Here is a 22,939-nt window from a genome sequence, read left to right as displayed (position 1 = left end):
GCAGACAGAATCTCTGCAGCAGCAGTATAATATACCAGCAGCTATAAAATAATTTGGTGCCCTCTAGTGGGAGAAGTTGCAGTTGTAATGGGTTGGAATCCTGATTTTTTGGAACCATGGCTGTGGTTGGGGAACTCTTCCTCTCTGCTCATCGATTATTATTATATGTCAAATGAGCCACAGCATCAAACAGTTTAAATACTGGAACAGAAGAGAGCGTTGTGCAATCATGCAGTTATTAATACCGTTACTTGGGTTCCTGGTTAAATTCCAGCTCCCTCGCTCTAGCTTTAGGAGCTAATCAGTGCCTGTCCTGTTTAGTGTGACCAGATGTGATTTTATAGGGACCGTCCCAATGTTGGGGTCTTTTTCTTATATAGGCTCCTATTATCCCCCACCCCCATCCCAATTTTTCACATTTGCTGTCTGATCACCCTAGTCCTGTTATATTTTTTAATGCCTTCCCTGCCCGCACACGCTGTACAGAGAGATACGCGGCTGGCCGTGGCAGCACAGATTTGTATCTTTCCCCATTGCCCCCAAAGCCCTGCCCGTGAGATGGAACAGGGACAGAGGTCGAGCTCTCTGCTCCAGGGCATCTTCTCGCTTCGCGCCAGGCTCTCGGGGCAGGGGAGACCTCGGACAATGGAGCAACGCTCCTTCCCCTGCGATCGCTTCCCTGCCCGGGCACGGCAGGGGGCGGGGCGAGGGGTGGCACCGAGCCGCCAGTGAGTGGGATGGGGGGGCTCCCCGCCCCCAGCCCTGGTTCCAAGGGCGGCATCATGGAGTTACTGTGCTTCCGCTGCCGGCTCCCCTCGCTCCTCCCGAGGGTAACGCACCCCTGCGGAGAGCAGAGCGCAGCCCTTCCTGCGGCGGCGCGGTCCCTTTAAGAGTCGGAGGGAAAGAAGGGCGCTCACGTTACTAACCGAGCGCTGATTCGCTACTGTTCTTGTCAATCAAGAAGGCGTGCCCGCGAGGCGCTAGTTGCGGCCCAGGAACGCCCTACGAAAGCGCGGGTTTTTGTGCTCGGCCCTGGCGCGGGAGCGGCGGGCATGGAGCTGGGGACCGGGCAGTTCGCGCAGAGCCTGCCCCGCCTGCGGGCGCTGGTCCTGGGCTGCGACTTCCTGGGTGAGCGGCCCCGCCTGGAGCAGGGCGGCGGACGGAGCCTTCCCGGCCGGGCCGGGGCGCCCCCCGCTGCCTGCGCCCCCTGCAGGAGGGGAGACGTGGGACCTCTCACACCCGCTAGCTCCGGGGCTGCCGCCGGCCTCCCCGCCGGGCTCGCTGCCCAGAGCGAAAGTGGCTGTTCACACTGGGCCTCGGGAGCGAGCGCTCCTGGGGGTGTGACTCGTTAGCCGGGTCCGCGCCCTGCGCGCTCTGCACGTGTGACGGGCCAGAGCCGAGAGCCAGTGCAGTGGTTGGAACATCAGAGGCATCACCTCACCTGCTTACTTGCCTTTGGCCTATGGTGCTAAACCGTGTAGGGTGCACCCCCGATGAGCTCAGCTGCCAGATCAGGTCTTGACTAATGGATTGGTCTTTCCTGGGTTGGCCCCCAGTTGATAAATACTGTCGTCCCCCCACCCCACCCCCGATTTTTCCAAAGCACGCTTCCATTCAGGGCTGTTGTGTGTTGGAACAATTTGTATAGTGGGTGCTGAGAGCCGTTGATGGAAACTACTTCAAGCCAGGGGATGCAGCAGCACCCCAGTTCCAGCACCCATGCTTCTATAGCCAGATGTGACCAGGGAAACTGGATTTTTCCATTTCCATTGCATACTGCGGAGAAAGGCATAGGCACAAAGTTGGGTCTCTTTGTGCAGTAGGTATCAAGGGAAAAAAATTGGGTGCTGATGAAGAAAGCCTAGAGAGAAACCTCTGAGATATATCTAGAAAGGGACAGAAGTGTTGTCAAAGAGGAAGTAGAAAAGTACTAAAGCAAAACTGCCTCTTCTGCCCCTTTATGCATCTAATCATTTTTTTTTTCTTTTTGCCCTCTTTGTATTGAAAGGTAGGTAGAGCCAGCTATAATCACATAGGGAAAGGATTGCACCATGGTAACTAATAAGAATCATTTTTATAAGACTTAAGAATTCTTTTCCCCTTCCATCCCAATTCTAGTGATTTCTGCTATCTCACTTTGCCTCCTCATCATGAATGATTACAACAAGGGATTGGAAAAGGAGTTCAGTCTTAAGCCTTGTCTGCAGTATAAAAGATATACCAGTGTAGCTATGTATCCGAGTTCTTTTACTGGCATCGCTTATTTTGTTCGGATAACTGGTAGAGCAGAGTGTCTCAAGCTTTGCTGCCATAGCTATGTCAGTTAGGAATGTGAAAAAAGTCACACATGGTGAAATAACTTTTGCTGTCATGACGTGTCATTTGGGGAGGCAATTTAATGCCTTTAACAGCACAAGGAGTTCTTTTGCTAGCATAAACTGCATCTCTGCTGCAAGGTTTTGCCAGCATAGCTATACTTTATAGTGTAGACTAGCCACTCTAGATGTTTTTTCCAGTTTTCTATTTAAGACTTTAATCATCATTAGTGTGTATAGCTGGGGTGGGCAAACTACGGGCTGCAGGCCGGATCCGGCCCATCAGGGCTTTGGATCCAGCACGTGAGATTGCTGCCCCCGTGGTGCCGCGGGCCCTGTGCCGCTCCCAGAAGCGGACGGCAGTGTGTCCCTGTGGCCCCGGGAGGGGGGACAGAGGGCCCTGTGTGCTGCCCTTGCCTGCAGGCACTGCCCTCTGCAGCTCCCATTGTCTGGGAACGGGGACCTACGGCCAATGGGAGCTTCAGGGGAGGTACCCGCAGGTGAGGGCAGTGCGCGGAGCCCTCTGCCCCCCCTTCCGCAGGGGCGTGGTGCCGGAGCAGCACGGAAGCGGGGAGCCTATCCTGGCCCCGGTGCGTGTCACTGCCACCCTGGTGCCATTCCAGGTAAGCAGTGCTGGGCCGGAACCTGCACCCCTCCTGCACCCCAAACCCCTGCCCTGAGCCCCCTCCCGCACCCCAAACCCCTCCTGCACCCTGAACCCCTGCCACACTCCTCCTGCACCCCAACCCCCTGCCCTGAGCCCCCCTCCACTCTGCACCCCTCCTTGCACCCCAGCCCTGAGCCCCCTCCCGCACTTCACACTCCCTCCTGCACCCCAACCCCCTGCCCTGAGTCCCCTCGTACACCCCGCCCCCCTCCTCTGCCCCAACCCCTTACTCTGAGCCCCTTCCTGCACACCACACCTGCTCCCACACCCCACGCTCCCTCCCGCACCCAACCCCCCTGCCCCAGCCCTACATTCATGGCCCTGCATGCAATTTCCCCACCCAGATGTGGCCCTCGGGCCAAAAAGTTTGCCCACCCCTGGTGCATATCGTATCACAGTTAGTGTGCAATGTCCCAGTAGGAAAAAATGTCATTTGTTTTCTCCCATGCTTTCCACCATTGTCCTTGAAATGTTCCCCTTTTCCCTGATCTGTAAATGAAGCACAAGTTACTTTCCATTTAATAACTGTTAAACAGGAGGTAAGGTTGAGAAGAGAATACATATGTAACTTAAAAGTAAAAATATACAACCTTACAAGGATGTTGTAGTTACCTTTTTTTTAAAAAAGTTCAGAGTTAAGATTAAGCCTCAAATTATTGGCAAGTATGGGAATGTACAACAGAGGCATCCAAACAACTTTTACTCTGTGGTGATGCTTGGGGTGAATGGAGAGACTAGGGCCAGGTCTACACCACAAAATTTTGCAGGCAGAGCTATGTTGGTCGGAGGGGTGATGAGTTCTGATTTCTGGCCGATATATCTGAGCTGGCATATCTAGCTTAGACACAGTTATACCAGCAAAACTGGTATTTTTATAATTAACTGGTATTAAATATTTATGTTGCTGGTGGGGGCTGGTATAAGCTCAGTTCTGCCAGTATAAGCTATGTTAACATTAGGGGTGTATTGCCAGTATAGTGTACTTGTATAGCTATATCAGCAAAGTGCTCCTGGTGTAGACCTAGCCTAGGAGAGCACTTTGTCCATCCGTATAACATTTTAACCTCAATTGTAACAATGAACACTAGAGTGCATTACTATTAATTGTCCATTTCCTGTCCCTAGTCTTTGCCTCTGCTGTGCCTCCTCAGATAGACAGTGTGGTTGCAATCTTTCCTGTCAGTGATTCACTAGTGATGAATAGTATAGCAAATCATCTAACTAAACTACATCTCACGAGTATGTGAAAGTACAGTTTCAGATTAGGAATGTATACTTCTAATTTATGCAGAGGTAAGATTGTCCTATTAATATAGAAAAGACAGAAAAATCTACAATATGTATGTACTGGTATTTTAAACTGCTCCCAGAAATAAAGCTTCAGTTTTGGCTGAGAAAAGTAGTGAATGCCAGATGGAGAATGAGCCCAGCTCGTGTTTGCATTGCTGGTCTTGGTGAGCTTGTGTTGGCCACAGTGGTGCTGATTAAACGTACTTTTTTTCCTTTGGCCCTAACATGCTATGCTGTCTAATGCAACTATATGTTTTAATGCTACATTCAGGGATGAGTAAACATCAAATGAACTTCCAAATTGTGAAGCACACTCTTTGTTTTGAAGGAGTAATTCCCTACTCAGCTGCTGTCTGGCTGAATAATTCCTGGGTTAAGGGGAGAAGTTGGGGGGATTTAATTTTCTTAGTACCGTGTTGGGAGTTTAGATCACTCCTTTGTCCATTTGTAGTTGGTACAAAAGGCTGGAGAAAGGCAGAGTCACATTTTGGAATCTCTTTTTGTGCCCTGTCTCTACAGGGCTCGATATGGAATTCACAGGTTTACATTCAGTCTTTCCAAAAGGCAAGCAGCCCAGGTAAAGATGTCACATCCAAAATGTTGTCATATGATCTAGTGAGTCAAAATAATGGTATAAGTTGCGGTGAGAAAGTAAAACAGTATATCATGGGAGTATTTCCCCCCCCCCCCTCTGATCATTTAATAGTCTCTTCGATTCACCTGCTGAGTGGTATCTGAAGGCCAGACGGAGTGTTCAGAAGTTCACAGTCAATCAGCTCGGTGAGATCTTTTGTTCATTGTTGTCAGAAAAGATAAAATTCCACTTCTTCCTAAGTATTTACTAGCATTTCACAAACTAGTTGAATTTGGCTAACCCATAGCATCTATAAAAAATGACAGAGTCCTGTGGCTCCTTATAGACTAACAGACGTATTGGGGCATAAGTTTTCGTGGGTGAATACCCACTTTGTCAGATGAATGCCACGAAAGCTTATGCCCCAATACGTCTGTTAGTCTATAAGGTGCCACAGGACTCTTAATCTGATCTGTAAAAAGCGACAAACACGGCTACCCTTCTGATACTTGACACATAGCATCTAATCTACTAGAGGATTGTGGGACTTTCTGGGAAGGCTAAAGGTTTGCAATTCTGTTTTTGCTTGTTTGCAGTGTTTGCACTGGTTGTCCTCCATACTAGATCCCTTTTTATTAAGGAATAATGTTATCAGCATACATACATCTTAAGTAGTTTAATGTCAGACTGGCTATGCAAGAATTTTCAGTCTACTTTATATTGCTGCAAATTTATTTTAAAAAACACTGTTAAGGAATCTGTCATCTTTAAAGAAAAATGTAATGGAAGTCAGTCATTCTAGCTTCTGTTCCGGACTCTGTCATTGACTTGCGGTGTGACTGTAAAGCATAAAATATAAGCTTTCTGTGCCTTAATAGTCTCACCTGTAAAATGGAGGTAATACCTAGCTCACGTGGTTTTGTGAGGGTTAATGTTAATAAATCACTCAGATTCTCAAATGGAAGGTACTAGAAAATAATATTTTCTCCAAGGTTAGACAATTAAATATGCTGCTTTATAAAGCTTCATTTTGTCCTCTGGCATTTTAGGTTGCTATTGTAGGGGCTTCTCATGAAGACTGAGGTATTCAGTTTGATTTGGGGGAGACAGAAATGAGTACTCATCAACTTTTGACAATGTCACTAAATAAAGGGCAGCTAGATTATGATCTCTGCATCTGCTTCCTGGGCTGCAGAGTGTTTTGAACCAATGAAGGGATGTGAAGGGGAGATTTGAACCTTCCGTGCTGAAGCCCCTGCTGGCTGAAAAGATAGTGTTGTTCTGGAAGAAGCTTCATTTTTTCCTCATCCATTTACACATCCGTGTAGATTGACCCAGTTAAAGCATGCTTTCACTTTGTAGTACAGGTATGTCTGTCCCTGAAGCATGTTGAAGGTGCCCTGCAAGGGGGAAAATGCACTTGTGCCTTATTTCTTTTATGACATGCAGAAATCTTAAGGTTTTTTTTTTCTTGCTGTCTTTTTAATGTTTTTCTACTTACTTTTTACATTAGAAATTCAGGACTTGTTCAGTTTGCCTGTGCTGAAAGACTCTATGATGACTCAAAAATTAGTGAAATTCTGACACCACAAGAGACTGAAAGCTGAGAAAATTAGAAGTACTAAGATATTTAGTTAGATGGTGTAATTTTTTTGGTTAACATCTATTTAACTTCAATGACTAATATTTTGAATTAAGAATGTCTTTACTGTAGATTCAACTACCTTTTCTAGTCACACTGTGAGCTGTTAGTATGCCTCCTCCAAGGCATCTTCATCAATACCAAGGGAAAACAAGAATTGACATTTCTAATGTTTAAAATCAATAGAGTAGGATCCTTCCTTTTTAGGGTGTTGGAAGGGGGAGTATGTTTCATAATTAATTTAATTATAAGTTCCAAATGCCATCTTTAAAAATGGTTTGCAGGTGACCTTTAAAGTCTTAGATTACACTGCTCTACAGCCAAAATGCTTCTGAAATAAATGTAGTAAAACTTTACTAATTCTGGGTCACTAAGAACGAAAATGATGCTTAAAATTGTTGATTGGCTCTAGTTTTCAAGATATGCTATTGGGTCAGTATATACGACCCTTGACTTGGGAATGGCAGAGGATAAGTGAGTTATAAAGGGAAGGGATCTCAATTTAAACCAGAAATGACTAAAATACATCTTTGACTGGATCTATGAATAAATTTATGACTGGGTTTGGACAGTACTTGCTTTTAAGGCAAAACAATGAATGATGCAATCTGAAGCTGGTATTGTGTCATACATGATATGAATTGCATTATGTTATTCCTAGAAGTCATGGATGATGCAATCATAACGAAGCTTACATCACTCTGCTGAACAAATTGCCCTATATCAGCTCTAGAAATCGTACAGTGTCATGCTCTCTTATTTGTCAGTGTTTGACTTTGCAAAGGGACACATTTCTGTTTAGCCAAAGTGAGCAGAGATGCCTCGTACTTGTGTGAACAGTGCAGATAACTTCTGCTATGTTTGTGGTGAAGTGACTTTTGCATCACAAAAGCGCAGTATAACCACTATAGTTAAGAAAGCCGATCACCTTTATTTTGGCTGCAAAATTGGAGATCAGGACAAGAGGTGGGCCCCACACATATGCTGCAACACTTGTGCAACAAATCTTCGCCAGTGGTTGAACAGGAAAAGGAAATCTATGCCTTTTGCAGTGCCAATGATTTGGAGAGAGCCAACAGATCATACCAGCAATTGTTACTTCTGCATGGTGCCTCCAGTTGGGAAAGGTGTGTCAAAGAAGAAAAAGTGGACTGTGCATTATCCAAACATTCCATCAGCTATACGTCCAGTACCCCACGGAGATGGACTGCCGGTTCCTGATGAACCAGAATCATTCTCACTTGAGTCAGACGAGGAAGAGGATGAAACTTCTGGTCCTGAACCATCAATGTCACAGGACCCACATTTTCTCCTATCCTCCTCCTCTGAACCACACCTCATAACACAGGTGAACTGAATGACCTTGTCAGGGATTTGGAACTACCCAAGAGTAAGGCAGAGCTGTTGGGCTCCAGACTACAGCAGTGGAATCTCCTGGCAGGTGATGTTAGGATTTCCATGTTCCGTGACCGTCAAAAGGATCTTGTCCCATTCTTCTTCATGGAAGGTGATCTTGTAGCCTGCAACAACATCGATGGTGTGATGGCAGCCCTCAACATTGTTCACGATCCAGATGAGTGGAGACTGTTCATTGATTCATCGAAGACGAGTTTTAAAGCTGTTTTACTGCATAATGGCAATGTTTTGCCATCAATTCCAGTTGGTCATGCAGTCCATATGAAGGAAACCTATGACAACATGAAACAGCTTTTGAGGTGCATAAACTATGACCAACATCAGTGGCAGCTTTGTGGCGATTTGAAGGTTGTTGCTCTCTTGCTTGGTCTGCAGACGGGATACACAAAGTACTGCTGTTTTTTCTGCGAATGGGATAGTCGTGCAAGACATTCCCACTACATCAAGAAAGATTGGCCACTCCGACAGTCATTGGAGCCTGGGAGGAAAAGTGTTCAGCATCCACCACTTGTTGAATCAAGGAAGATTTTGTTACCACCCTTACACATCAAGCTGGGTCTGATGAAGAACTTTGTCAAGGCCATTGACAAAACACAAGCAGCTTTCAAGTACCTCTGTGGAAAATTTCCAAGGTTAAGTGAAGCTAAGATAAGGAAGGTGTCTTTGTTGGTCCTCAGATTCGTGAACTTCTTCGAGATGATGCATTTGACCATGCACTGCATGGCAAGGAAAAGACGGCATGGAAAGACTTCCAGTTAGTGGCAATAAATATTCTCGGAAACAACAAGGCAGACAACTACAGGTTGTTGGTGGAAAACCTCCTCAAGGCATTCAAAAGCCTTGGTTGCAACATGTCACTAAAGATATATTTTTTGCATTCTCCTCTAGATTTTTTTCCACCGAACTGTGGAGCAGTGAGCGACGAGCACGGCGAACGATTTCACCAGGACATTGCAACAATGGAGAAACGCTATCAGGGCAAATGGAGCCCATCAATGCTTGCAGACTATTGCTGGACAGTGACAAGAGATGCTCCATTTAATGAATACAAGAGACAAGCCAAGAAGCGCCGAGTAGACACTGAATAGGACTAAACTATGTACGTAATAGTTTTTTGCCTTTTGTTTCATAATAAATTTTATTTATATAACCCTTTTGCTGATTTTTAAAGTGTTACATAAACAGGACAGGTGAAATATTATTCTGTAAAGTAACCATAAACACATGAAAAGACCTAGGTTTACAATTTGATTAAAACTCTATCTATACAATATACATAGACATAAAATGTAAAAACTTGAATATCTTAGAAACAGTAGCCAATCAGTTGTTTTAATTGTCATATTTGAATTCAGCACATCAAAATACATAATAAATAGCATATTTTATCTCTGAAGCAGACGATTTCTCAAAAATTGTAGACCAGTGTTATCAGAGCATTTATTGTGGTCTGAGGAGATGAGTGTAGTGTTGTAACAAAGTCCCCCAACACTTTTGTAGAGTAGAAAGACCTGTAAACCTACAGCACAGTTTGTAGCTTTCAATAATTTTCCTTTTCTCTTCTGTTGCTTAGTCTCTTTTCAGTAAGGGCTGCTTCTTACTGAAGATTAATTTGTCTTCCCATTGAGCCCTAAAATCTTATTTCTGTTTAACTACCTGGGAACCCATGTTCATGCCACCCCTTTGTAACCTGGCAGTGATCTGGAGGTTAGTAAAATTCTAGTACAGCAGCTTTAGTAAATGACTAAAATGGCATAGCGAGGAGAACTCCTGCATCCGCTATTTAATTTTCACAATATTAGTAAACAAGAAACGGAGGAGACCCAGCTCTAAATACTAAGACTTCAGTTTGTGTTTGTTTCTTTCAGGGTTGTCTATATTTTCAAATGAAAAATCAAACAAGTAAGTAAAAATAAAGTATTCTTTCTAAATAAACTCATAGCTGTCTTTTATGACAGAGATAATGCAGTTGAGATTCCATGCTGGAGGTTCTCAGGCTCCTTTGTGCAATCGTTCCTCTTGATCCTGTTTTAGACCTCTTTCTTTTTCATTGTAGGTATGTTGCACACTCCTATAACTTCTTCCTCTTCCCCACAACATTTGGAGTCATGGACTCTGAATTCTCTTTCCAAGCATCTAGCATTCAGTTCCTGACGCATTACGGTTTTGATTATAATAAGGTATGTTCTCTGTTGTAAGTGACTAGAGCAGAGGAGGCTTGTGTAGTTATGGGGAAGTATTAAGGAAAAATATCCCAAAACTCTGCATTCCTTCTGTAAGCAGAAGCTTGCTACTTTTTCAGTACAGCGGCTGCTTTGAATACTTGGGTTGGGTTTGTTTTGTTGTGTGTCAGTAGCAATACAGGGCTTTGGACACTGCTGTTCCATGACCAGGGGGCAGTAACCACATCTTTGGCAGTGGTTATTAAACTGAACCCCTAACTAACCCGATGCACCCTGTACTACTGCTTCACATTGTTGCAGTTGGTCACTGGGCACCTCCTTACTGTCCTGTGGCACCAACCTTAGCTGCCACTGGCCACAGGGCACCTCCATGTACTTTCCATCTCCTTATCACCAGAGGGGTAAATGCCTGTCTTTACTGATGTCCCGGCACAGCCAGTCTTTGAATAAATGAAGCATATGATAGGTCATATGCTTCCTGTCCTCTCTACTCTCCCATCTCTCACCCAGACTGCAGACCACACTATCCAGGTGTGGTCTGCATGATGGGTGAATATCTGCAGGCCTCATACACTGAAATAGAGTTTTTGTGTCTGTCAAGTGTTATTTAGTTGACTATTAGATGTGGTCCAGCCTACTCAGTTGCACAGAAGATGTAAGACCCTGTGTAGGAGTGGGAAGCTTGGGTACTCAGATAAGAAAATGGATTTTTAATTAATCATTATCTGATAATCTCAAAGAAACTTGAACTCTTAGCTAAATAAAACTTTACCTGTCTATGATGTTCCACCATCTCTAAGGTGGAAGATGGATAGTACTGCTGTATACTGCACTAACAGTTCATAGCAGGGAGTGAAGAAAAGAGTACCCAGTTGAAACGGCTGGAGAATTTAATTAAATCAAATATAATTAAAGAGTTGGAATTTGACCTAAAAACCTGGATTAGAATCCTGACACTGAGTACTTTCTCTGTTGGCTCTTAAATAATCACAAATGGTCAGGACTTCAAATTTCATGCACAATCTTTCATAATTCAGTTTTTCCCCTCTCTGTACCTGTGAACCCTTTGGAATCATAAAATAAAACCTTTCCCTTCCTTTGCATATGCATACAAATTGGGTTACTGGGGAAATTTGGACTTTTTTAGAAAACGTTGGGAAGCATTTTGGGAAAGGAATGGGGGAAGGCCATCATATTAGAAATGACACAGATTTCACAAATAAATACCAATTTTGAGGGTCCCTATCCTCATATTATTTTTCTAATTTAACACCTGAAAATCCTATGATAAATAAACCCCTTTTCCCCCCGTTCAGTTTCTGAAAGATGGAATCCCATATATGAATGAGGTACAGGAGAAGAAACTTCAGCAAGGTCTCTTAACTGGAAACTGGAAAGTTCGCAGGTAAAGCTCTTCCAAAACCATTGCTCCTCTAGTGACTTCTGTTAGTGTTTGACCTTCACTTTTCACTCAATTTACATCTTGTAGGAATGCTGAAACTGACATAATGTCTCATTGCCATTTCTGTTCCCTTGGGGAATATATGGAGTCCGGTGAACAGTCACAGGATGATGCTGTTGGTTGCTCCACAGAATGACTACAGCAGGAGGGAAGGGGGCCTCCTCTGTAAAGCAGTCTTGCTTGTGATTGCTTTTGCAGCTTTCTCACTTTTTTTCTTTTCTGATCTCATTTCAGCACTTTGGACAAGGATAAAGTGAAAAAGGTGATTGATGATGTGACACGCTGGGTGCCATCAGCAGAAGAGGGAGGCTCTATGGTGCTACATGATATTAGTGGTATGAAATAGGATTCCTTCCTCATTTGTGATTTCTCAGTGGCTGCAGCACCTTTTCTGAATACATGGGGATTGCTGCTTGTTCAGCCCCTTACATAGCTGCCTGTCTTGTAATACTCTTGCTTTTTCACTTTAAAAAAAACATACCCAGCCCACCATTGCTGCTGCCAGGCCTTCTGGCTCTGGTCATAGAATCATAGAATATTTTAATCTCTGTGCTCTGTTGCTCCTTTTTTGTCATTATGATGAGCTCTATTGTGGAAGGTTTTTTTTTTTTTTTTCCTGGATGTTGTTTGGTATCAGTGGCTGTTTCTGGAATTGAGGTGGATTTTCCAGGGCTGGGAGTAATAAGTCTGACAGCTTTCCTCGTTCTAAGTTTTCTGGCTCAATTTTGTGCCCCTTGCATGGAAGTGTACGAAGATATATATTCAAAGGTATTTTTAAAAATAATTTGAAATAGGGATAGGTTTCAGAGTAGCAGCCGTGTTAGTCTGTATCTGCAAAAAGAACAGGAGTACTTGTGGCACCTTAGAGACTAACAAATTTATTTGAGCATAAGCTTTCGTGGGCTAGAGCTACATCCAAAGAAGTGGGCTGTAGCCCATGAAAGCTTATGCTCAAATAAATTTGTTAGTCTCTAAGGTGCCACAAGTACTCCTGTTCTTTTTGAAATAGGGATGACTCAGATTGTCAGCCCTCTTTTCTGGATTGCCGTATGCCCTAAATATTTAATTTTTATCTTGGTTTCCACACTATTTTATTCTTCCATTGAAAAACATTCTTATTCTACCAAGCAAACTCCTCCCCACCTTTAAGTCTTTCGGTTTCTGGTCTCAGGTTTTCAGATATTTGAGGTACAGCTGATTCTGAGACAGGCACTTCCAGATGTTTGGACAGAGCCTTTTGGAGACCAGAAGGTAAGTTGGAAATGAAGCCCTTTGGAAGGTAGGACTTCTGTTTAGATGTGTGTACCTGTTCTTCCTGCTGTGACTCTGAAATCTTGTTTGTGCTTTAATGGAAAGGTTCCTGGAGGAGGAGGAGGAGGAGGGAGCCTGCAAAGGAACCATGCAAAGGGGTTGAACCAGGTTCCCTTTTCTGGGATCCTATGGGTTGGGAATTTTTGGCCTCTGTTTCTCTTTCAATCCCAAAGCCGCCTCTTCCAGAAGGATCGCTCTTAGGCAAAGTCTGAAATGACTCTCAGAATTTCCAGGCTTCTCAAACCCGCTCCCTCATATATCCACAAAAGCGAACATGGGATCTTCAGTAGTTGCTTTTTCGTTGTTAAACTGCCACTTCTATTAGCCTTGGAGACTTTCACCCATTCTGTTGCTGGTTTGTTAGAACAGTAATATTACACAGCCTTTCGCATCTAGGTCATCAGCTTGAATCTGGCATGCTGTTTATTGAATAAAATGAGGGCTATTGGGTGGCCTATTCAGGAAACAAGTGGTCTCAGTCCAGATGCGAGGGAGAAGCTTAAAAATATCTCAAAAATCAATATTGCAACTAGCACTCTTATTATTCTCAAAGAGAGGCTATAGATGGGACACATTTCCTGAGCTCCCATTTCACACCTAAGTGTGGGCCCTCAGAATCCGTGTTGATGCACTTTGGTGTGAGGAAACCTGCACTGCTGTTGTCCCTGCGATACCTGTTTTATGGATAGAGGGCGTCTTGTTTCAGCGTTGTCAATGGAATACCTATTACTAGCGCTAAGAGCACTTAAATTCCATACCTACCCACTCACATCCTGAAACAGGCAACCTATTTTATGGTCACTATCCTTCTAGCCAAGGACACCTGGAAGTAACTCCCTTCAGAGTTAGTTTCATTTGTCAACTGGAAGAGAGACAGTCTTCACCTTCTGCATTGAAGTGCTGTCTCCACAGCCTTGGCAGTCTGAAAATTTGAACCTGTTTTCAGCATTAACACCAGGCTACCAGACAAGCTGCTTGTGTGTGTGTGTGTGTGTGTGTGTGTGTGTGCGCGCGCGCAAGTTATTTCTCCAGAGGTGTAGTAACTCTTTTCTTGCAGGTGATGGTGAAAAAGGTGAGTCCACGGCATCGCTGGCATCTGGAGAACTCTTCTTATGACTGCTGCCGAAAGGAGCTCGTTCTTCTCTCTGCCCGGGGTTTCACCAACCTCTTCCAGACCCTTGTTGAAGCCAAGAAGGTGACGCTCACCATCCCTATTCCCACATTTGGAATTCTTGGATTGTTACCATAGTAGCAGGGTGGTGGTGGAGTATGCAAGATGTTTTGTATGGAGCTGAGTAAACAGATTCAAAGCAGTGAGTGGCTGTACAGACTGGCTTCATTAACCCCTTCACACTGTCAGTAAAACAAGTTAGTGTTTAAAGTGTAATTTTGGCTAGAAAAATGGCTGTTAAGTAAGCAGGTAAGCAGGTGTGTTTTAAGTGTATTCTGTTAAAACCTTCTGACTTTATTGATCCAAAAATCAGACTTTACTGCGTTGCATTCCTGACACCCTGCAGAGCAAGCCTGCCTGCGGGAGAGTGATCTAGGCTCTGTTCTGACTCGTACATTTCAAACGATTTATAAAAAAAAAAAATCCCAAAGTTCAGAACTACTAAAACCTGTCGCATTTCAATGCATAAGCCACCATCTGAGAGTTAGTCAGAGACATTCCAGCTGGCCCAGACAGATTTTTAAAGGCTATGGTCTCCCCTTCCACCTTGCTCCCTCCCTCCTCCCCTGAGTTCCTCAGACCTCTTTGAAACAAAATGCTACCAATAAATGTCTCCCTCACCCTAAGGTTAGAGAGCATACACAGCTGGGGATGGTATTGGCCTCACTGTGATACTGTTTTAGGCCTTGCAGCTTTTGAAGAGGCTTGTATGGGTGTTACCCCTGTAGTAAAGAAGTTGGGCTATTGGACAGGTCTCAAGTTGATCACTTGACCTACCTTCTGTAGGAACATGCTGATACTGTTTTATGTCTCTCCCCATAGCCAGTGGTGGGACACAACATGCTCATGGACCTTCTGCATCTTCATGACAAGTTTTACAAGCCCCTCCCAGGTAGCGTAATCTTTAGCAGCATTCAAATGCTGGTGCACCTCTCCCCAAAGCAGCTTTTTCCGTCGTTGGGCAGAAATACAGCACAGTGATAATCATTTATTCCGCATAGTGTGACTGGGCTGATGCTAGATAACTGCAGTGGCTCTCCCACCTCTAGGGCAGGACCTGCTCCCTCCGGAATGCTCCCAGTGTGGTTCTCCCAGGGGGCGTAAGACCAGAAGGAAACTTAAACTTCGTTTACTGCATAGAGTGCCGAGTTTCCTTTTTCTCAGTTCTGTATTATTTTTTTCTGAATGTTTGCTTCTTTATTGTTTTTCTTTCAGAAAGCTATGAGGAGTTTAAAAGGAACATTCACAGCCTGTTTCCTGTCCTCATAGACACCAAGAATGTAACAAAATCAATCTGGAAGGTAAGATATGAAAGTTTGTTTTGGGAAATAAAACTTGCCTCACTTAAATGGAAAGAAGGTCCTGATCACACTCGGGTTATAGAGCAGGGACCAGTTTTAAATGTTGCACTAAGGCGGTGTTCCCCAAACTTATGACGTAGCCCCCCCTTACCTGTAATCTGTCCGCGCCCGAGCCTGGAACTGTGATTGGGGTCGTGGCTGGAAGCTGTGGCTGGAAGCCGGGGCTTCGGCCGGGGGTGGGGCTGGAGCTGGAGTGGAGCTGGGGACAGAGCATGGCTGGGTGGCACTCCCTCCCCGTCCCCCATAGGGGCTGGCCTAAGCCCCCTCCCGTGCTCCCGCCGAATGTTCCTCCATGCCCTCAGTGGGGGGCACCCCACAATTTGGGGACTACTGCACGAAGGCATCTTGCTTCCCTGATGGAAAAGCTCTGGAAATTATCCTCTCTCTTCATTACCACCTTTAAATCCTCTTTCCCCTGGAGCTGTACTACCTCTTCTGCCAAGAAGGTGGGCCAGCAGCCTTTTCCCTTCTGTAGTGGTGAGTGGTGGTGCCTGCACTGTTTCTATCACACAGCACTTTTTAGATGGTCTGGCTGTTTCGGTTTGTTTTCTGATCCTGTGGTTCCTTTCCTCCAAAACACCACAGCACATCAGAAATGTCTTGCCTTGTTTTCTTACAGGAATTTCAGTTTCCTCGAGCATCTAACCTTCTAGAAGTTTATGAAATCCTGTGCAGGTGAGTGTTGAATTCTGGGGATTTGAGCCCTACTAGCTGGTCCATGAATCATCTTGGGAAGGGTATTTCAAAAGTCAGTCGTGCAATATTTTTATACTTTTTTTTTTTTTAAATTTTCTTTCCTGCTGCACTGTGGGTTGAGATTGTTCAACCAGTTTCCCTCCTTTCTAATCTGGCTTTAACATCAGAGGAAGAAGTTTTACCTATAGACCTTACAAATTAATTGTCAGTACATAGTTTAAAATTCCTCCTTTTGAATTATTGAGCCAGTATTAAATTAGGATGGAAACTGGCTTACATACTGATGTGTGTGTATGTGTGTGTATATATATATATCAAGCTAGGTTGTATGCTGATTTCTAGAGGATAGGATTGCTTAGAGGATTGATAATGGGATCTGAAACTTTCTACCATTATTTCCCTGATCTTGAATTTGGGCTAGGGCTGGGATTGGCAGTAACTTAATACTATCTCTCTACTGCATAGGGTTTTAAGTGGAATGAGTTTGTAATCTCAGGGCAGGTCTACACTATGGGGGAAAGTTGATCTAAGCTACGCAATTTGAGTTACGTTAGTAACATAATTGAAGTCGATATAGCTTAGATCTGCTTACCACAGGGTCCACACTACGCTATGTCGACGGGAGATGCTCTCCCGTTGACTCCCCTTCCTCTTCTCATTCGGGTAGAGTACCAGAGTCGACAGGAGAGTGATCTGCGGTCGATTTAGCATGTCTTCACTAGACCTGCTAAATCGAGCCCCGATGGATCGATCGTCAATACACCGGTAAGTGGAGACAAGCCCTCAGCCTACTTTAGTGAACAGGTGTCCACATTACAAATGGCACTCTTGTTAGGAGAATGGGTTGAGTGTAAGGACTGGACACTATAATACTACTCATCTATAGATGTGTTCCTTCCACAGACAAAACACCATGCCAGGATGCCATGCCATGATGAGAGCCTTATGTTGCTACTGTTTGTGCTGGATCTGCTCTGTGGATAAATAGAGTATATGAGTGCTCTCAAGCAGCCACCTTTTAGAACACTAACCTTACTAACTTCTCTTCCTAAGGCATTCTGCTTTTTTGTAGTCTTTTCAAACTGGATGCCCAGAATTGTTGGGAAGTTTTCTCTTGTTCTGGGCAACTTCAAGAATTCTAACTTTTACCCTCTTTATTACCTTCTCCAAAAGCCCTGCATCAGAACAGCCTTCCCTCCAGAGCCAGTCAGTCAGCATCTCTCCTTGGAGTAGTCTGTTTTTACTGATCCTTATTCACACTTTTGTGTGCAAGTAAAACACTCTGCTGCACTTGAACACATTCTGGGTAGGGTATACAATATCAGCAGATACACACAGAGTGCAGCATGTGGGAATTTGTTTCCAGTAAGGAGAGCATTCACATGTACGCAGCTGCAAGGCTCCCTATTTGCCTCTACGGTCACTGATGTAAGGGAAGCCATTCAAAGCAGTGTGATTGGCTTGGGATAGGGACTGTTGTTTTTTTTTTTCCTTTTTTTTAATAGTTCAAAACAGGAGAATCCTATTGGCCAAACTCATGTTCTCCTTGCACAGTCAGATGTTAAAAGATCTTTTTCACAACCAGAATAGGATTCTCTGTGCTGCCTTCTGATGTCTCCCCTGAATATAACCGTCTTTACTAAACATGAGTTACAGTATTGGGGGCATGGAGTGAGGGAGGGAACTTCAAACTAGCCTGTTTTTAGATCTCTGTGGAAGTCTTGTCTGTTGGACCAGTGTGTGGAGTGCGGGCATCCACACAGCCAAATGGGCAGGGAAAACAACTAACCTTCAAAGTCTGAAGCAGCAGTAGTTTTAGTTGAGATTATAATCCCTTCTGACTTTTTTTTTTTTTTTTTTTGGTAATCTATGGCCTGGGACAAGGATATGTAAATTGGGAGAGTGGGGAGGTGTGCAGAAAGCTTCAGGATACTTGAATCTAGAAGAGGCAGTCACAAGCACAAATCTACCTCAGGTGTATTGTGCAGGGTAGAAGGCTCCTACATTTGTGAACTCCATATACTTTGTTTCCATGCCACAAACTTGCCTGGCTCCTAATCTCTGTGTGTGGATTTATGCAGATCCCTCTGACACAAACTTGGTATTTCTGGACTATTCCACATGCTGCCCCCCCCCCCCCTCGTTTTTCCTCCCAAATATCAGTCAAGAGCTAAGAATTGAAACCTGTGGGGTAAGTTTTCAAAGTAGCCTGCAGGGTTTTGAGCCATATGACTTCCTTTGTTGGTGAAAAATAAAGAGTTAGTGTTGCTTGCACTGCTGTTGTAATGTATGACTTTATTCCTTAATGGTAGAGAAATTTCTTTTAAGAAATCTCTTTAGCAGTTGTGTTAAAAATGGAAAGCCATAGAGATTACTCCGACAGGGCAAGAGCGTTTGCTGAAAATTTCCCCCCACACTTAGGCATAGGGGAAGAATGAAAATTTACACTTCACATTTTCTCCAACAGTGACCTAAATCCCACCAACCCCACATGTCCGGTGATTGCCCATGCAAGTGACTGTTCGAAATATGGTATGTTCTGTGCAATGAAGCAAATTTTCATTTCTGTATAAAGAGTCTTTGTTTTATTCCATGGGAATCCTAATGCAAGGCAGAAATGAAGCTGTAAGTAGCATAATGAACATGTGCAGGGGAACCTGTCCATTCACACCTTTAACGCCAATCCCGACCTTTTATAAATGCAAGTTTGCGCTAATAAACCTTTAAATGTGATGCCATCTTTTCTTCAGCCACTGGTCTAACTGTTGCCTCCTTGGTAGTGTCATTTTGAAAGCTCCGGGAGGAGCAGCAGAGACTGCAGGGGTATAGGGATTCTGTGAGGGGGGGTTAGAAATAGTAAGAAGTGCAAAGTTGAGAGAGGAAAACTGTGGATAATCTGATGCTTTCTGAGAGATGAATTATTTTGACCCAAAGTAATTTGCACAGTGTTCTAGAGATGTTTTAATTTATTTTCCATTTTTTGGACTCTTAGCTGACAAGAAATCTCCCCATGAGGCGGCCTATGATGCATTTCTCTGTGGATCAGGTAAAACCTGACATTTCTTAAAGGTTTAATTGTTAGAATTCAGGAATTGCTTTCCTTCCACTGTAACCATCTTCATTCCAATAGTAAGTAATACAGGTACTTGTTACTTAACGATAAACTGCCAAATTATTCATATGTATAATTCTTTAGAATTGAACATTTGCTTAGCTTTTGCTTCTGCACTCTTGTAATGTCACCTCTTCATTATTCCTCCTTTTAGTTCTTTTGAAATTAGCTCACTTGCTTCTAGGCAGAATGCCATGGTGAGTGGTGTTTATGAACTTCTTTGCCTTGGGAATTACCTTGCATTCATAGCTCTTTTAGAAAATAGCTGTCAGTTTGTGATTTTCCATTCAACAACTTTGTCCAGTTTTTGAATAAAACATTATTCAAAATGCCACTACTCCAAGTAACTAGCTTGTTATTTTATAAAGCTGCAAGTTAAAGTTTTTGTCTCGAGGCTGAAACCTTGTTTTAAAAAATAATCTTGAGGGGTTTAATGGCCTGAGAAGCTGGTAATGAAATTGTGCATCCTTCCTTCTTTTGGTCATTGTTTCAAATCCAGCTCAGGCTGGTAGTGACCAAATGGTCCTACCATCTGACAGCTATGGGGAAATGAACTGATGGCTTCAGTCAAGTTTCTAGTGAATGTTTGTCCCCTTCCCACTGTTTGGTACACTTGTTGGTTTCTATTGAGAATAACAAGGGTGTTAAATGGGTGTTGAAACAGCACTATCCTTGCACCAGTAGATGTGGTCTTTCCCTCTGTTATGATTGAGGTACACGGGCAGGGGGGTTCTGGGGAAGCTTGATCTGCCTTGTATGTGCTGTATCTGTTCTGTACACAGAGGAGTTCACATTGCAAGGCTGTTAATCTGTTTCCTTTTACCAGCACTATATTCACCTTCTAAATAAATAAATCCTTCGTACTACCCCTGCTCCTGTTCCCTTAAAGGTCTGCTGTAGCTAGGAGTTCCCTAAAGCTGTAGTACTGTACCATTTCCCTACAGTGTAGATCACTGAATTATTTTTTTTTTTTTTTTTTTTTTTTAATTTTGTTTTCCAACATAGTGACACACTGGAGACTGGTCCCTCTTTCTTTCAGTATCTCAATGCATTAACCAAGTACCTGAACCAGGTGAATCTGATCCGAGCTGGCGTTTCAACAATCGTGAGTTTAAAGTGCATTATGGTTACCCTTATTGTATTTGAATCCCCAGATGCACAAACTAGTAGGCTATCTGCTCACTCACATGAGTGAAAGAAAATGCCAGCTGGTGTCTGGATCTTCATCTGCGGGTGACTTCTCAGTGTCAATCCAAATAGCATTTAAAAAAAACAATTGTGCTGAATTTTTACCCATTTATATTCATTTTGTCACCTGTTACAAATGGGCTGGGGCCTTGTCTACACCACCGCTGAAGTCGAAGTAAGTTACATTGCTCCGAGGTATAAAAAAACTACACCCCGCCACCCCCGAGTGATGTAATTTACATCGACGTAATGCGGTGTCTACACCTTGCTATGTCGGCGGGAGATGCTCTCCTCTTGACATAGCTTCCGCCTCTCGTTGAGGTGGATTAATTACATTGATGGGAGAGCGCTCTCCCATCGACTTACTGCATCTTCACCAGACCTGCTAAATTGACACCACTGCATTGACTGCAGCAGCACTGATTTAGCACTGTAATAAAGACAAGCCCATAGTGTTTTAACTGCAGCCAAGATACCTCTTTCCCCCATTTCAGCACCTATCAAAATATGGAAATACAGGGAGCACTCAAAAGGTACTAATTTGTATTAAGATATCCTTACTTCCAGGCTTCTGATTCCTACAGTTTGTTGCCTTGGATTTTTATTTTCACATGCATTCTGGTGACTTAAGTTTTGCTTTCATGGTTCATGCCCACAAGAGCCCAAAGATGGAAAAATACTTTCTTGTATTGTACAGGTGGGTATTGCTTAGTCACTAGGTCACTTTTTGCCTGTTGTGTTTAATGATCTTAAATACCACTTTTAGTATTTCCACAGTCAAATGTGGATTAAATTTGAGAGTCTCTGGCTTAATTTCACTTCTTCATTTTCCAGAATTTCTCTGGCACAGATGTCCCTAGCCAACGTCCACCTCTTCTGATTGCCAGTGTTTGGGGATGGCCTGGGGTGGATGAAGAACAGATCTATCAAAAGTTAAAAGCTCTGTGCAAGTTTGATGTCAGACGACTGACCGAGAACCAATTTCTGTTGCTCTCCAATAAATTTAAGGAGTAAGTGATCAAAATTCTAATTCTTCACCCTATCTTCCTTCCCCCCCCCCCCCCCCCCGCTGCCCCTATTTGCCCTCTTGCTCCAGTCCTGCTGACTTTTAGTTAAGGGGATGCAATAAGAGCTGCATGCAAGATGTATCTAACGTAACGCAATTATGATCTATTTCTTAGTGTCAGGGTTGTTCTGCGAGATTATAAAGCTCACCCCAATTTGCGGATTTCACTCTATCGCCACTGGAGACACTCACCACAAGTGAACTGCTTGCTACAGTAAGTGATGATGCTCTCATGTGCCTTCTGCTGTGAGTCAGGAATAATATTCCCTCCTGAACTAGCTTGCCCTGCACCTTTGTATGAGAAACAGTTAATTATGCTTAAGTAATGTTGCACTGTAGATCCCTTGTGAAAACATGTAATTCAGAAGCAGGCTTTATGCAGTGGTTTAGAATGGTCACACTGTAAATGATCTTCCACCTCTGGGTTCTAATCTTGACTTGGATCACCAAGGAAATGTTTTCTTGTGGCCATCACCAAACCACCATGCTGTTATAATTGACAGATGCTGATCTCTGAGGTTCAGTAGTGGAATACCAAGTTTGGGGAAGGGTAAAGCTGTGTTGAAAGTTCAATTCTGGAATATCGGGGGCAATTGCAGGTTAAAATTCCTATGTTTTGTTAATCCAGTGATATAGTGGTGCAGATGGAGGGAGACTATTAGCTCTGACCCAGCTCAGGGAGGAGTCTCGCTTTCATAATCACCCAACTAATCCCAAATGTAAATAGCTTAATAACATTTTAACTTTCTTCCCTTTGCAGAATTTGTGGGATTGTGGCATCATGGTCTCTTCTGGCCTTTGTGTTTGGAGGATCTCCATGGTATGCCATGTAAAAGATTATCTTCTGGAAAAATCTCAGGGACATCTTTCCGATCTATGTGCTTTTCACCAGGATGCTGCTTGTGGTTTTTTTTTTTTTTTTTCCTCACTGTTAACATAGTGATGGTCAGTAAAAGGCATTTAACATTGGTTTTTTTTGTTTGCCTTCAATCACAAAAAAATCTGTGTTTAAGGAGACTGTCAGGTTTTAGGAAGCAAATCTGAAGGGGAAAATCCTCCTGTTTTTTAAAATATATTTATTAAAGAAGTATTACTGTACCTCTTCTTCAGGTGCAAGTGAACCAGAGAATCCACTGTTTTGATGGGACTTTTATCTTGTTCCCTGTTTATTCTTCAGCAACATTTATAAACCAGTTCGATTGCAAGTATTGTGTTGCTGTTAAAGGCCGGTGTGTACACAGACTCATATTGTGTTTTTTGGAAATTGTTAAATAGAAGGAGCTACTGTAACTTTAATTCCATCCCAACTGAGGGAAAGGGGGTTATTGCTGTTTGCCAGATGGAACAGGATAACACTGATGGAGAAATAATTCTGCAGGCTCCTGAAAGGTTTTCAAAGACAAGAAAATAAATGTCAGGTGACTTCTGTGTGTATTTTTAAGCACATGTTGGCAAGAGAGTGCCTTGACACTAACGTGCTACGCT

The 22,939-nt window shown here is 43.5% G+C and overlaps 1 protein-coding gene across 2 annotated transcripts; it reads left to right on the top strand.

Annotated features, from left to right (window-relative positions):
- The first annotated feature begins 1,011 nt into the window (after positions 1-1,011).
- PNLDC1 (PARN like ribonuclease domain containing exonuclease 1) lies at positions 1,012-22,371 on the top strand. Of its 2 annotated transcripts, XM_054024594.1 has the most exons (19): positions 1,012-1,128; positions 4,792-4,849; positions 4,979-5,052; positions 9,773-9,806; positions 9,961-10,084; positions 11,404-11,492; positions 11,784-11,884; positions 12,721-12,800; positions 13,918-14,055; positions 14,854-14,923; positions 15,247-15,332; positions 16,012-16,067; positions 18,556-18,620; positions 19,081-19,134; positions 19,355-19,397; positions 20,206-20,305; positions 21,223-21,398; positions 21,570-21,668; positions 22,215-22,371. In XM_054024594.1, the coding sequence occupies exons 1-19, from the start codon at positions 1,053-1,055 to the stop codon at positions 22,285-22,287; spliced, it is 1,596 nt and encodes a 531-aa protein (XP_053880569.1). In that variant the 5' UTR covers positions 1,012-1,052; the 3' UTR covers positions 22,288-22,371. The 2 variants fall into 2 exon arrangements, with proteins under 2 accessions (XP_053880569.1, XP_053880570.1); XM_054024595.1 differs by lacking the exons at positions 1,012-1,128; positions 4,792-4,849; positions 4,979-5,052 and adding an exon at positions 8,889-9,003.
- Positions 22,372-22,939: the final 568 nt, after the last annotated feature.

Source organism: Malaclemys terrapin, chromosome 3, assembly GCF_027887155.1.
Source record: "Malaclemys terrapin pileata isolate rMalTer1 chromosome 3, rMalTer1.hap1, whole genome shotgun sequence".
In the NCBI taxonomy this organism is placed as follows: Eukaryota; Metazoa; Chordata; order Testudines; family Emydidae; genus Malaclemys; species Malaclemys terrapin.
Note: the sequence above shows the minus strand (reverse complement) of the source record. Positions and strands in the feature narration are given on the sequence as shown.